This window comes from Tursiops truncatus, chromosome 12, assembly GCF_011762595.2.
Source record: "Tursiops truncatus isolate mTurTru1 chromosome 12, mTurTru1.mat.Y, whole genome shotgun sequence".
NCBI classification, from domain to species: domain Eukaryota; kingdom Metazoa; phylum Chordata; class Mammalia; order Artiodactyla; family Delphinidae; genus Tursiops; species Tursiops truncatus.
Window position 1 is genome coordinate 64,672,371 of NC_047045.1, and position 16,013 is coordinate 64,688,383.

General features: G+C 35.8%; 1 protein-coding gene across 14 annotated transcripts in view; it reads right to left on the reverse strand.

The window, feature by feature from the left end:
- REPS1 (RALBP1 associated Eps domain containing 1) overlaps positions 1-16,013 on the reverse strand; it is a 74,404-nt gene that overhangs the window by 35,325 nt on the left and 23,066 nt on the right. For 13 of the 14 annotated variants that reach the window (XR_002179713.3, XR_012324880.1, XM_019951704.3 and 10 more), the window contains exons 2-8: positions 7,183-7,306; positions 5,359-5,555; positions 5,073-5,226; positions 4,393-4,517; positions 3,726-3,888; positions 3,384-3,447; positions 2,084-2,238 (exon numbers count right to left, since the gene is read on the reverse strand). Coding sequence is in view for 12 of the 14 variants with exons in the window: in XM_019951704.3 (XP_019807263.2) it covers positions 2,084-2,238; positions 3,384-3,447; positions 3,726-3,888; positions 4,393-4,517; positions 5,073-5,226; positions 5,359-5,555; positions 7,183-7,306 (982 nt within the window). In the remaining 2 variants the exon portion in view is untranslated. The remainder of the gene's footprint in view (positions 1-2,083; positions 2,239-3,383; positions 3,448-3,725; positions 3,889-4,392; positions 4,518-5,072; positions 5,227-5,358; positions 5,556-7,182; positions 7,307-16,013) is intronic. The other variant, XM_019951699.3, reaches the window with a different exon arrangement.

Here is a 16,013-nt window from a genome sequence, read left to right on the forward strand (position 1 = left end):
CAGAAGGAATATTTATGGTAAGTTCTCAGGTCAGCCAAAAGAAAGTGTTTGGGTGTGCCTCCTTTAACTGGGAACATCTAAAAACACAGCTATTTAAAAATGGTTTTTAAGGATACTGATTGAATCACAGTGTCACATGACAATTTCTATATTCAAAGGACTTTGTGTCATGAATCTCAGGCTTATGATAGGTAGGAGAAAGAAGATTAAATGGTTCTTCCCACCTCAAAATAGAACTCCAAATTCATCATTTATGAGTAGGCAAAGCAGATTTTAATCTAATATTGTGTGGTCAAAATGTTCACAATAAATTTGACTGGAAACCATATAATATTATGTTAGAATTGGAAAAAACTGAGTCTTTGACACCTTTAAAATTATAGTTAAAGGAATAGTGTATAGAGACATGCAGGCAAAAAACCAGAGTGTCTCTTTGCTAAACAAATCTAACAGGTGTAAAAAGACAAATGCCCAGGAAAGAACTTGCATCATCAGCCTTAAAATTCCGTCAGTAGATCAACATGACAAAGAATCACACTTTATTTAAATTAAAGAAAGAAAACAAAGACTCTACTGACTACATGCAAAAGTCAGATTCACCTATCTGAATCCAATAGATAACAAGATCAGACAAACCTCTAGAAAATGACATACAACAGAATAAGCTTGACTTATTTCTTGTATTAGTATGCTATCGGGTTTTAAAAAATTAAAGTCATAAAAAAACTCTACATACGAGCCCAATTTATAAATCAATGATGCAGCAAGTCTGCAGCTATCAAAATTGCTTCCCTTTTGGCTACTAGCAAAAAGCTAAATAAAGAAGTGATTTTTGTTTATTTCCTAATTAGGTAAACCAAAGAACTCTGAAGCAAAATTATCTGACAAAAACGCTTCGCTTTCAGCTCAAGTTAGAGGGTAACCGACGCCAAATAACTACCTGAAATGATTAGGCAAATCCTAGGATTCTCACAGGATAATGTTTCTAAAAAACTGAAATCAACAGTAAATTATTTAATCAACCTATTGGTTGATAAAAGGTCAGGATACAATTCAGGTCTTAAAATATGAACGGCATCAAATCCGCATTTCAGGTGGAGAAACAGAAGGAAAAAATAAGAGTAAATGGTTAGAACTTGCCCAAGGAAGGTCACAGAGTAAGTAGCAAAACTAGAAGCACACTCAGATTCTTAACTCCAAGGAGACTGTTCTCTTCCTGACAGTAATGACATGTATATGGTTCTTTCCGTAAAATTTAGACAGTGAAGTCAGATGACTTGCGTTTCTGAGTTAAACAGACGTTGCCCTTTTAAGAGCCAAATTTCGTTCTATCTTCTCTTTTTAAAAGCATAAAATTCCTTCCAACATAAAATACAAGAGAATTTAGATAGAAAAATTGTAAACAATAATTTAGTTTTAATTAGGTACATTAATAATTTAGCATTAATTTCCTCTTATTCATTCAGAATGTAAGGAAAAAGTACTCATTTTTTACCCCTTGTAGTCTTATTTCCTTTTAAAGAAAGCTATCAGTAAGTATGAGCACTTATAAAAGCATTCTTGTAAACATTTTAAAAAAAGCACTATCTACAATCAAATACAAATTTCCCAGATTTCTTTAGAGTCTGAAGAAAAGAAGTGGGCTTTTTAAAGGAAAATGCTTGCGACTGTAGAGGTCTAAGGATAAACCAGGCATTCCCTTCAACAAGTTAAGATGCATTAAATGGAAAAATGTTGATAATGAAGACAGGCTACTTTACCCACTTCAGACAATTTATAATGCAATTAAAGGCAGCAAAGTAACAAGATACTATGAAATGCTCTTCAGATCTCTGCAAGTCACTAGTGTAAGGTGAAATAGTGGCATGTATTCTTTATCTCTTTATTTAAAGTTTACTAAATAAGCCAAGCCATTAATCCAGGTTCAGCCTGTACATCCTATTCTGATGGCAAATCTACGTGCTTCTGATGAAATGTTTATGCTCTTAAACTAAGTTTTAACGTCTATCTTTATTTTGCTTTAAGAATCAAGTGTTATGTTTATTAAGGCATGCAGTCAGGTCTCTTCAGCTCCTGGTCTTACCTGCTGAATCTTCCAAATCAATCAGTTTGGGCATTAAGCTTTCAGGGAGTTTTTCCGGTAAGTCGTAGCCATTCTTCCTAGCAACTACCAGATGAAAAGCAGCACAAAACTCATCCAGTGTCAAGGCTCCATCTTTATCAAAGTCTGAGAGTTCCCTAGAAGAAAAACTTCTTATTAATATAATCATATTCTGCTTTGACTCCCTTTAGGTCTCAAAAAGGAGAGAAATCCTTTCCCAGAAAATTGCAATCTATAATTTTTAAAATTCCATAGATGGAAAGATATGTAATAAAACAAATATAGCAAACTGTTAACTGTAGGTAGCGGGCATATGGGTGTTCAAGGAACAATTCTTTAAACTTTTCTGTATGTCTTAAATTCTCATAATAAAATGCTGAAGAAACAGTCCCAACAAATAAAGTCACCAAAAAATGACGTTTACCCCATATGCATTTTTAGTAACAGGATTTAGTTAAAGCTAAGCTTAGTTAGTAAGTCACTGAAATTTTTAAAAACTGTTTTTACTGTTATCAAATTTCTACATGTATGCACTTTAAGGCATCCAACAGAATTACAAGGCTTGATACAAAGAAAGAGCAGCCCCACCCTGATGTCGATTTTCTGGTTGCAGATGCAACCATTTTTCATTCATTACCTTAAACTACATAAATAGCATGCATATATTGCTAGTTCTTGATTTTTCGGTTTTAGGCATTATCTACCTACTTCCTACCATAGCATCCTATGCTTCTAAAAACCTTAATAACAAAATAATTTAGAATGTAAAGAAATACACTGATATACAGTAGAAATAACATTTGTTTATCCAATAATTGTTTTTAAAAAATAATTTGTGATTGTAATTTGTGTTTTAATGGCTAATTTCAACTACACAGCAGCTATCCTGAGTCTCAGTCTATATTTAAATGGCAGCTAAGCATGTCCTTAAGATCACGCCTTGGTATAGGACTTACTAAACCTGTTAAAAAACAAATGTGATAAACATAACCATGTATGAGCAAACTAGCTTTTATTCCACACATTATGCTTTCAACAAGAAACAGGTGATACAGCTTAAAGAATTTTATAACCCATTTTAAAGAACTACTACAGTGTTATCACTTATTTCTTTTCTAAAGAGTGAGAGAGAAGCTGGCTATTATAAGGCAATACTGAGTACTTTGAGAATACTCTTGAAAAGGTTACTCTAATAGTTTATTTTTTAAAGTTCAAAAATCTACCTGCTATAAACTCCTCTGAAACAACCCACATTACCCAACTAATGATATACCACACTTACCAAATATGAGAAAGTTCAAGAATAGGAAGTTTTGATTTTGTAAAAAACTCTTTAGCTGCAGATCCTGAAATATTAAAACAGTGTTGTTTAATGTTATTCTGAACTTACAGCTCCAAGAATAAAATGTGAGGTAAGAGTCTTAAGACTTTTGTCACTGAGAAAAAGGTAACCGTAACATGTGTACATGCCATGTTTTTGGTTTCCAGCGATTATAAAGTTTTTAGGCAATTTGAGAATTAATTTATCCTTTATAATCTCTGACCAATAAAACCATGTTTTTGAGATTATGAAATTGAGATTGTCCTATCCCATCTAGAAGAACTTCTGTTTTTAACAACTCACCTGGAATAAATCCGTTTAGATCAGGCTGAATGGTTTTAAATTGATTTACATAATACTGTCTTTGTTCATCTGTTATTTTCCAGGGATCGTCATAACTACTGGATTGCCTACGAATTTCATTGGCAGTTGTAGCTGATGCTACAGTTCGTACTGTTGTCTGGTCCTGTAATGAAACATTTTTTCCTCAGTACAGCATCTATCTATATGATTACATGGACCAAGATCGCTAGGTTACTTATCTTTGAAAGTAAAACTTTTTGTGGATGTTTAAAAAATAAGAAGTCTTCACAAACTCATCAGCAAACCACATATTTGTTATATAGGTTATTAAACGTTTGTGCACAATGATTATATAAATGTGTAGAACGACAGCAATATGTAAGCAACAGAAAGTTATGTGAAATGTGCTAAGAAAGCCAAGCAAATATATTCCTAGATGCAGAAACCTTTCAAAGCTTCACTATGGAATTAGCAAGAAAATCAGCCAAAACTTTCAGTGAAACATTCCAATGAAAACAGACTTGAAGAAAACGCACAGAGTTCTGGTTTTTTTGTAAAAGAGTGAACTTGCATTTATAAAATTTGCAACAGCAAAATATGAAAACAATGACTGCAGCAATACTCTGAATGAAGCAAATAAAAATGCAATACCAATAAAATGTCACACCTGGACAGAAGCAGGATGCATGGTTGAAAGAGTACTGGTTGGTGGAGTATCTGCAAAACTGACCCAATTTTCTTGAGGTGGAGGTGGAGAATGCCCTGACCATACTGCATCACCAGCAGAAGAACCTAAAAGCAGAATGGGTAAACATGCTGACTCATTTTTGGAGGAAAAAAATAAAGTTACAAGGTTTTTAATGATAACAAATCACCACACACACATAAAAGTTTTCTTTTAAATGCTAACTTTGAAGAAATGTTAACAATTTCCAAAATGGAATCTTTTCTGTCAATTTAAAATTATACCTCATTTGGTATAACCAATTTATTGCTGTAATAAGCAATATAGCAGCAGAATCATTTTTACAACAAAGTGTACTTCCCTTCACTAATATAATCTATACTTAGGAATATATCCCTAGGAATATTTATTTATTCATTTTACCCTTCAGAGAATCTGATCCCAGTAAACTTTTGTCTAAGCATCATAGATATAAATAAATGCAATTACCACTCTTCAAAGTGATATATCTACTTAGAAACTTTCACAGCTGGCTTTTGCTTTTTAAGGCACTTAACATATAATTAAAAATTGACTTGGAGGCAACTCTTAAAGGAACATTATCAAGTTTTCTTCAATTTACAACCCTTAATAAATGTTACTTTAAAAAAATTTCTAAATACCTGATTGTGCTTCACCAAAGGGAGACCAAAATGGCCCAGGTCCTGCAAGAGGCCTCTCACTGTTTCCTCCACTGGGATGGCGGCTGTGCTTCCTCCATGTGTGTGGAGAAGTTGGTGGAGACTGCTGTGGCGAAACTACTGGGGATACAGGTTCCTAGAAAGAACATCATTACTTTAAAATTTAAATTTTAAGGTAACATTTTCATTACCAAGGCACTCAATAAATGTTTCAGTGTAAGCATTAGCACAGGACATCAACTGATAGCATTTACATGCACGTGCTTACCTGCTGATCTGCAGATGTACGAGGCTGGCCAGTATCATGGCTTGTGGATCCCTTTTTCACTTGCCCCCTGCCCGGTGGTGGGGGAATTACACCAGAATAAGACCCTTGATTTTCAGAATCTGAAGAATATGAGGCTGCATGACGAGATTCCTGTTCATTCTTTGAAGCAACAAATCTTGGCAGAGGAAGGTCTTTTACTGTTAACCACAAAAATAAGTATTACTTCAAAATAAAAAAAGGTATACACACGAAAAACTAAAATAAGAGATGAATTTGACATTAGAAAGAATTTTTGCAAAAACTGATACAGAAACAACAGGCACAAAATGTTTACCTCTACAAAATTCAGATCATCTCTCTTAGATTGTTTAGGGAAACTCTAACCTAGAAAGAAGTAACACCAAACTGTCCTTAAGGAGTTAAGCTGTATTAAATGTTCATTGCATGTCTGGCCCTATGCTTGTACTTTATATCTATCTCGTCTCATAACCATTATCAACCCCATTTTACAGAGAAAGAAACTGAGACTCCAAGATACCAAGGTTATTGACAGTTAGGATTTCCACCCAGGTGAATCGGACCCCGAAGCCTAGGCTGTTTCTACTCACACTGGTTCCCTAAAGGAAAATGTTAGAGCTCTAAGCGAAATAAGAATATGTCACTAAGTTTGAGACTAGATTAATCTAGACATTTTCATTGCAGAAATTCCTGAAAACAACTTACTGTTCACCTACCAAGGACACAGAACAAGGTGTCAGTTATACCCACCCACTTCAGTCTAGCTTATGACACTCCTACAGGCAAATATTCTACATTCAATTTTAAGTAGAAAAGAGGATAAAAGACTGAGAATTTCTCTGCACACTTTTAGACTAGAACAATACAGCACCAAAACCATTTTTAGAGGAAAGTGTACTTCCCTCCACCATGATTACCAGAATTTCTCTTTAGAATCTCCACATTAAGAAGGGAAAACATTGTTTATTCAGCATTTATATAAAGGAATTCAAAATTACCTGGAAAGAATGTAAACTCTCAACTCCAGAACAATGATATGTGGCAAACCAGAGCTCCACAATGAAAACCTCTGGATGACTAATAAACTGAGCTGGTACTGAAAACTATGTTATAAAAATTCTAACATCAGAGAAAACCTCAAGTTTTCTCTTGCCTGCCTTTCCTATGAAAACCAAAGAACTCTGCATTTAAGTGCCTACCTTTATAGAATTTCCACCTACTTTGGCATCAATGAGCCTCCAAATAACAGAAAAACAAATTATCCTAGGTGACATTTGTAAGGTGGTTAGATGCTTGTATTTGGGTTTTAGTCTGCCAATATTTTTAATACTGTGTCTTTCAATCAAAATTTTGGTTAACTAATACTTTCTAATTTCAAATGGAGCTTTCATGGCTTTTCTAAACAGGAAAACACAAAGTATAATGTTGTTTTATACTTAGTTAGTAGAAAAGAATATAAGGAAAGCATATATGAAGATGGGCGCTATAATTCATCATTTACCTTGATAAAATTATTCATCTAAATTCTAAGCAATTTTTAGTAAATTAATTTTTAAAAATCACCATTTTAACAGTTTTTATATTACCATCAAATATGTATGAAGTACATATATGCCATAACAGAGTTAAGACAGACATATTTTTCTAATATTAACAAATGAAAAGAGCATGGTAGTAAAAGACATGACACTAACTCAACGTCACAAATACCACTGAAACATCAGAAAGACTCAACAGTTCTGACTTTACTTCATTTGTGATTAGAAGTTCATTTTCATTTCAGTTACTAATATATTCCGTATTTACCTGTATTTATACTTTCCACTCTTAAAGGGAAGCCAGACTGGGCAACAGCTACAAGTTTCAAAGCAATATAGAACTGACTTCTTCCAAAATAACCAAGTCTAGTTGCACCACAAAGCTCCATAATCTATAAAAGAACACAATGTTAACATTAAGAATTATGACAATAATTCTCCACATAAGCAGCTATCTAACTTCTGTTTATCACTTCTCCAAAATACATAGCTGACATATGGTATATTACTCTCAACTGACAACCAACTTCCTCAAGTTTCAGGTTTAAATGTTTGAAAATAAAAAGGCACTGACCTTACAATAAGAGGGTTATCACTCTCCTACGTATTAAAATTCATGTGATAAGTAACTACATTTTATCTTTTAGAAACAAATGTACCATCTACTCTTCTTCATAAACACTGTGCATACAATAGGGCCAAAAGTTTCTGCAACTAACAGATTATTAAGCAGCCATTTAAAGTAAGTCATAAAATGACATACTAAGTGGGAAAAGGCAGGAGGCAAAATTTTAACTACATAAACAGAACTTTTAAAACAAACAGATATATAAAAATTCTACCAACAAATTTGTTAGGTGAGATTAACAGTATGGTTTTTTTTCCCTCTTATTTTCCAGATTATATTTAATGTGGTTATACTACTTTTCTTTAAAACAACAATTTTTGTTTGTTTGCTTTTTTTTTTTTTTTTTAAAGCATGAAGGCTTTCAAAGATCATTCTAGTCACTCAACAAGTATTTCTCGACTGGCTACTGCAAGTTTCAGACTAGAAAAGAGAATTTTGAATTACAAGATTAAATTATAATTCCCAAAGCTGGAGTAACATCTACTATACAGACATCATAAAGTAATCTTAAAACAAGCACTAAGTATCCTTGTCTCAGCGTCTCAAAAAATTCAACTTCTTGTACAAAGGGAACATATTTTGTCTATTTTCTTTTTCCCAAAACACTCAAAGGAAGATTAAGGTACCTGAGACGCTGTGGTACTAAATCAGAAGTATTTACTAGAATTGCAAAAAAGCAACTGTCACTGGTTCAGCAACATATCACAATAACAATAACCATTTGTTTACTTGCACAAGGAAAAAATACAGTCATTTTTGCTATGAATAATCAGCACAGGAGGAAGTTGCTGTTCTGCCACTAAGGGGCAGTGATGTTGGAATTATCAGGCCAGGAATTTAGAACTATGATTAATATGTGAAGGGCTCTAATGGATAAAGTAGACACCATACAAGAACAGAATAGGCAATATAAGCAAAGAAATGGAAATCCTAAGAAACCCCCCCTCCTCCCCAAAAAAGCTAGATATCTAAAACACTATAAAACAAAGAATGCCTTTGATGGGCTTAGTAGACTGGACATGGCTGAGGAAATAATCTTCGAGCTTGAGGATCTCAGTAAGACCTCTAAAACTAAAAGAGGAAAAAACAGAACAGAATATTTGAAAACTGTGGGACAACTACAAAAGGTATGACATACATGTAATAAGAAGACAAGAAGGAGAATAAAAAGAACAGAAGATTTACTTGAAACAATAATAACTAAAAGTTTCCCCCAAATTAATGCCAGAAACTGAACCACTGATCCAGTAAGCTAAGAGAACACAAAGCAGAATGAATGCCCAAAAAAGTACACCTAGTCCCTTTACAAAAATTAACTCAAAATGGATCACAGATCTAAATGTAAAGCATAAAATTATACAACTGCTGGAAGATAACTTATGTATTCGGGGTGCTTAAGAAAAAGTGGTTTTTTTTTTTTTTCACCTAATGGAATAACACTATTAAGAGTTTTTGTTTTGTTCTGTTCTTAATGATTTGTGACTTTTTCCTTTTTGCCAAGGTAGCATTTTTGCTCTATCAGCAGTCTTTCTAGTCATTGCCTTTATACCTTGTACGCCATGGCTTAGAAAAGGAATCAACCTTTTAATACTGTAGAAAACAAGAATAAATAGTTCTTTAATAATAACTCGAAGAGCTCTCCAATGAGCAAAATGTACACAAGCATCATTTTTTACTTCTGATACACAAAATATGGACATGTTGGGGAAAGGGCTAACATTTACTGAGTGCACACAATGCTAAGCACAGTGCTAAATACTCAAGGTGTTCCCATCTAATCCTAAAAATAATGGAGTAGAATTGCTATTTTTATCATTTTACAGGAGAAGAAAGAGAATCAGACTGGCCAAGTAATTAAGGCCAGAGGGCTCAAAAAAGGGCAGAGCTATAATTCAAAGTCATGCTTTTAATCTTCTACCAAGACAGGCTGTCCACTGTCCTCTTCCTAGAATAATGTCAGCTGCCTCAGAGCAAGTACCCTCAGTAAGTCCTAAAAGTTGAGTGCCTAGTACAAAGTGACAATGAAAGAGTAGTTTAAATGCACTAGGAAGGTTCTTTAATCCTATGCTCAGAACATGAGGTACAGGGAATTCTAACAACAAGAAAGGTATATGGAAGTTATTTGAGAATTTCAGCTTGAATCTACGAGCTGAATTATAAAGTAGAAAAATGCAAAAAAGTGGAATGAGGAATATATTGAAACTATACATAATACTAAGAATCAATACATCATCACTGAGAATACTGTCAAAATTCTCTCCAAAATGAAATTTTATGAATGTTTAATAAAATATAATAGAAAGTAAGATCCTCCCTTTATAGTCACTATCAAGTTAAAATTGAGAAGGTGACTCCATTGCTTTCATTTTTATAAACATTCTTTAATTTAAGTTGGACTGGGTCAATGGACAAGCTGACTGTTTTTGCTGGCTTAAAAGCCCAGGCAGTTTGGTCTACCTACATGCACAACGCTGGCTCCCAAGTCAGTCTAACTTTTATTGTTTCATTAACTTGTTAGACTTGTCCCCACACCTCTCTGTGACTCATCAGCTTTACCGACATGGGAATAACTTGTAATGGAGACTCAGGTTTACTAGAGAAATTAGAGGAAAACAGGGAACAATTACACTGAATACCTATTATTAGGAAGACTGTTTACTTCTTGTCCCACTTAACGCTCAGAACACTCCTCTAATGTTGGCTACCATTATCATAGGAAAGGAAACTGAGTTCATAGGAAAGGAAACTGAGGTTAGTAGGTGGCAGTCAGGGTTCAAAGCCAGATTAGTCTGAGTCCGAGGCCTCTCTTCCCAGGTGCCTCCAAGGCATAGCTAAACAGAACTCTCAACATGGCATGTTTATGGGGCAGTAGTTCCAAAATGTATTCCAAAGAACACCAGTCAAGTTAAATGCTCTGTAGTTGAATAAACATATATTATAGCCCCCTTGGCGACTTTACAATGCATTTTTAGTTCATAAGAGGCACTAAAAAATCCTACAGCCTAGAAACAAACCTCTATTTGGTTTAGTATCTATTAAAATGCTTTAGAACTAGTGATCCATAGATCAGATGCTCTGTATAACACACTTTGGGAATCAATGCTGTTTAAGAGCCCAGAGTAGTGATATTCAAACTTTTTGGTATCAGGATCCCTCCTTATACATGCTTAAAAAAATTAAAGAGGACTCCCTCAAAGCGTTTGTTTTTGTGGCTTGTATTTATTGATATTTACCATATTAGAATTTAAATTGGGATATTAAAAAAAATGCACCTATGAATTCATTTAAACACAAGAATAATCCTATCACACGTAACATAAAATTTTACGAAAATAACTTTTTTCCAAAATAAAAAATTGAGAGTACATTGTTTTATATATATACAAATTTCCTTAATGTCCAGCTTATGAGAAGATTAATATCTGCTTCTGTATTTGATTCACTGCAATATGTTGCTTTGTTTAAAGACACTCACTTCACACAGGTATGTGTTGGAAGACAAAGGACAGTTTTTTTTATTTTTATTTATTTATTTATTTATTTTTGGCTGCCTTGGGTCTTCGTTGCCATGTGCAGGCTTTCTCTAGTTGTGGCAACAGGTTACTCTTCGTTGCGCTGTGCAGGCTTCTTGTGGCGGTGGCTTCTCGTTGTGGAGCATGGGCTCTAGGTGCTCAGGCAGTAGTTGTGGCACACAGCCTTAGTTGCTCCACGGCATGTGGAATCTTCCTGGACCAGGGACTGAACCCGTGTCCCCTGCGTTGGCAGGTGGATTTTTTTTTTTTTTTTTTTTTTGCGGTACACGGGCCTCTCACTGTTGTGGCCTCTCCCGTTGTGGAGTGGAGCACAGGCTCTGGACACGCAGGTTCAGTAGCCATGGCTCACGGGCCTAGCCACTCCGCGGCATGTGGGATCCTCCCGGACTGGGGTACGAACCTGTGTCCCCTGCATCGGCAGGCAGACTCTCAACCACTGTGCCACCAGGGAAGTCCCAACAGAGGGCAATTTAAATAGCCTTTTCAGATAAATCTGTTATCATTTTTTGATACCATACCAAAACTCTACAAGTGCTAGTTGCTTAAAGGTTAGCTGCAATATAGAATCCAAAGCCATATTAATAAACTCTTTTGCATACTCTTACATTAAAAATCCATTGGTGTATCTGGTGCACTGCAACCTGCTTTGGTCATATGTAAACTACTGGTTCATAGTCATGCAGATCTTCCAAATGTTGACACATTTTATTTACAAAATATTTTTTAAAATTACATTTGTTAATATCACCACTGGTCTCATCAGAAAAGTCATTAAATACTGGGAAGCAGTCAAACACATGGTTGCAGCTAAGTTTTCCAAAATCCTGATTTTTGCCAGAAAGCTCAAATTTTATATCATTAGTAACAAATAGCATTAGTTGTTTTCCCTTAAGTGACAGTCATACTTGCTTCATTTTCAAGAAAATCTTTGCCCAATACCCAAGTAAGCTGTTCCTTCAAGAAAAATGGTGCTCCATAAAAAAAAAAGTCAGTACAGCTCACAACTCAAACAATAAAATAAGTACTTTTCCTCAAGACAACCATCATTCTTCAGTATGCAGCAAATGTGCTTTATGCATACTTCCCATCACACAAAATACGAAAAAAATATATGCCCAAGGGTGAAGATTTAATAAAATCAGGGTTTTTTTCCCTACATAGAACATTCTTCAGCGAAATTGGTTTCTTTCTTGTATGGCAGTAAAGAATACAATACTATTACAGTTTGGTGACACTGCATTGATTTGTGCTAAGGAGTCAGTTTTACCCACCACTTCTTTTGCATTACCAATGCAAAGGTCAACACAGGATTAAAAAAAAAAAAGCGGGGGAGCAGAGAGGAATAACATATTAGTATTATTATGAAAATATCAGACCAGGGCTCTGCAGATCAAACTCTGAGAAATGCTATTATAGAGCACACTCTCTATATGGTAGTGATAGAAGGACCTCTTGCTTTGATGTCAATGCTACATACTCCCTGCTCGAGAGCAGCCACTGAAAACACAATGTCTACAGGCGCAAGCAAGTATACCATAAATCAGTGAAACTGGCCAGATGGGGGATGTAGTGAGGTAAGGTGAGCAGGTGTGACAAGAGCAGCTGCTATTCAGCTCTAGCTAACTGCTGCTATAGAAGAACATCTGTCAAATGATGCCATCTTCAGATTTTTGTAAAGCTGGAAATCTGGAATATTCTATGATATTGTTCTCATTTTTAAATGCTAATGTGGATTCAGATAATTTTTTTAAATATGCAGATCAACTAAAACACCTAGATCACATATCTACATATTCTGTCTCAGAGAGTATTCTATAGTTACTAGAAAAATGGCATAAAATAAATGGCAAAAACTACAATAATGTTCCTTCAGGTCCTCTAGCAAGCAGGGTAGAAAAAAGTGAGACCAAGTTTCATGAAAGATAACCATATATACAGGTATTATTATATATTAACCTATCCTACTTATATAATGGTCCTAGAGTGTTTCAGCTGAGACTCTGGAAGCCCCCCCAAATTATTCTCAGGTCATTAATTCAGGTCATTAATGAATCATTATACAATGGCTTTATATAAGATCTTGTTATCTAGCAAGTGACTCAAAGTACTGAGACAACTGAAGAATAACCAAGGGAAATTAATTAAAAGAAAATGCATTATTTCATCCTTCCCTGGAGTGTCAGGTCCAGTCCTTATACACACCCACAGTATAACTAATACAAGAACTCTAAAACACCGCTTCCTCCTTTCCTTCAATAAGTCAAGACTGCTCCCACTTCAAGGACTTTGCACTTGCCGTATCCGCAGTTTGCCCCTCAGATCTTTGCTTGGCTACTTCCTCGGTCATTCAGACCTCAGCTCAAAGTGCAATCCTTCCTCTGAGTACCCTACTGTTATTTATTGTCAACATCTCCCAAAAGAATGAGCTTCCAAGGAACAGAGAAGATCTCTTATATTCCCACCACTTAGAACAACTCCTGATTTACAGTACCTATATACATTTGTTGGTTGGATACATGAATGAATGAAATATTTTTGAATCAACTTTGCTGCAGTCTCCTTCTACTCCTATACAGACTACCAGATTAACAAACCTAAAGTATAGCTCTGAATAATGTATATTATATTTAAAGAACAAACTTATAAGTCTAGCACTCAAGACTGTAAAATTGTCCCAAACTGCTTTTCTAGTCTTACTTCGGTCAATCTAGAGACTGGGCTCACCTATCTCCATATTTTTGCTTTTCTCTCTCACCAGATCACTCTGTAACCTATGTCTGCCTATTAAAATTATACCCTTTCTTCACAAACCATCATAACAGGCTCCGCCTTCCTGTAACATCTGCTATCCATATGCAGATGACTTTTTCTTTCTTTGTACTAGTACTCCAGCTTCTACCATTTGAGTTACTTGAGTTACCTGTGTAATTAGGTTAACCACACTGCACACTCCTGACACCTCCTCCCTCCATTAAACTCCTTGTGGGCAGAGACCATGACTTAGTCATACTGGAACCCCCCGAAAGATCTGGCACTGTATTTTGCCACTTAGTGCTGAAGAGAATTGCTCTCCCATGGTGCCCACATCCTCCTGATTTACCGAATTCATTCTGTTAGTCTTCATTTGAATTAAATCTTTCTTACTAGGAAAGATCATTTTTACCATTCCTTTAAAAATGAAACATTTTCTAATAATAAACATAGTTTGCGTTGTCCAATGTAGTTTGGATTACACATGATCCATCCATGCATCTTTGCTGCAGTACACTGTGGCAAGTAGAAAAGGTCAAGAAAAAAAAAGTCAGTGGCAAAGAAGATAAGGGCATACATCAAAGCCCAATCATTCCAACATGACTTAATTCCCTTTCAAATACTGCTGTCAACACAAAGCATGTTTCACCTGTTTACAAGCTATGTGGACATATTAATCTCTAGTATTTTCCTCTGTTACGAAAACAATTTAATTTAAATGCTTAGCATACTCCAACAAAGTGGGCAACTCATCCATTACTGGATTCATGAAGCATGTTTGCATTCCTAAACGACTCTAGCTATCACTCTGTGACCAACTCCACAGCCAATTTCCTACTAAACTCAGGTCTGAAGTGAAATGCAATCTTACCAACCCCTTTGAGATACTTAGTTGCACTGGGGCAAATATCTAATCTCACTTTTACTATATTACTTTCTTATCCAAAACCTTTAATGCTTTTTGCTTTGCTTATACAACGCAACTCATTTTTTTTTTTTTTTTTTTTGCGGTACGCGGGCCTCTCACTGTTGTGGCCTCTCCCATTGCGGAGCACAGGCTCCGGACGCGCAGGCTCAGCGGCCATGGCTCACGGGCCCAGCGTCTCCGCGGCATGTGGGATCTTCCCGGACCGGGGCACGAACCCATGTCCCCTGCATCGGCAGGCGGACTCTCAACCACTGCGCCACCAGGGAAGCCCTCAAATGATTTCTGATTACAAGCCTACAGTTCAAAACCACATGGCTTCTTTGCTTTCTCCTGCTATGATTTTATCCTAACACTTAGGTAAATAAACAGGTATTCTCTTGATTCTTTTCTTCCTTTCACTCATACCCTCATGCATAACTTCCATGTTACATTTCAACCACTTTCCTATCTCAGTTAAGGATGAGTTCTCCAAGTCTTTCCTCAACAGTATGTCCTCAGAAAGAACAAAGAAAACCATCTATACATTGCTGACAAATGGCACACATCATTCTGCAGACCACCTCAAAAATAAGATACGTATAAAATTTGTCAAATACTGTAGCTAAATAGCAATATCAGAATTTTCTTGCGCCCTTACTATATATCAGGGACTGAAATATCAGATAAGTACTAAATAAGTAATAATCCCCTTTCTACACTACAAGTATTTGCAAAAGGTATATTTTTCAGTGTAAAGAAAAACTACAAATGTCTCCTATAACTTTTCAGCAGAAAAAAGTTCAAATATATTATACAAGTTCTTTTTCCCTTACTAATATTATCACAGGAATTCATCAAAGAACATACTATAACAATACAGATAACTGCTACAGGACTTAGAAGCTTAATACTGGAAGGCAGATTTCATTCTGCCCGCTAAAACAAGGAACCATAAAGAATGTACTGAGGGACTTCCCTGGTGGTGCAGTGGTTAAGAATCCGCCTGCCAATGCAGGGGACACGGGTTCGAGCCCTGGTCAGGGAAGATCCCACATGCCGCGGAGCAACTAAGCCCATACGTCACAACTACTGAGCCTGCACGCCACAATTACTGAGCCCGAGTGCCACAACTACTGAAGCTCATGCACCTAGAGCCCGTGCTCTGCAACGAGAAGCCACCCAATGAGAAGCCCGCGAACCACAACGAAGAGTAGCCCCCACTCGCCGCAACTAGAGAAAAGCCTGCGTGCAGCAACAAAGACCCAAGGCAGCCAAAAATA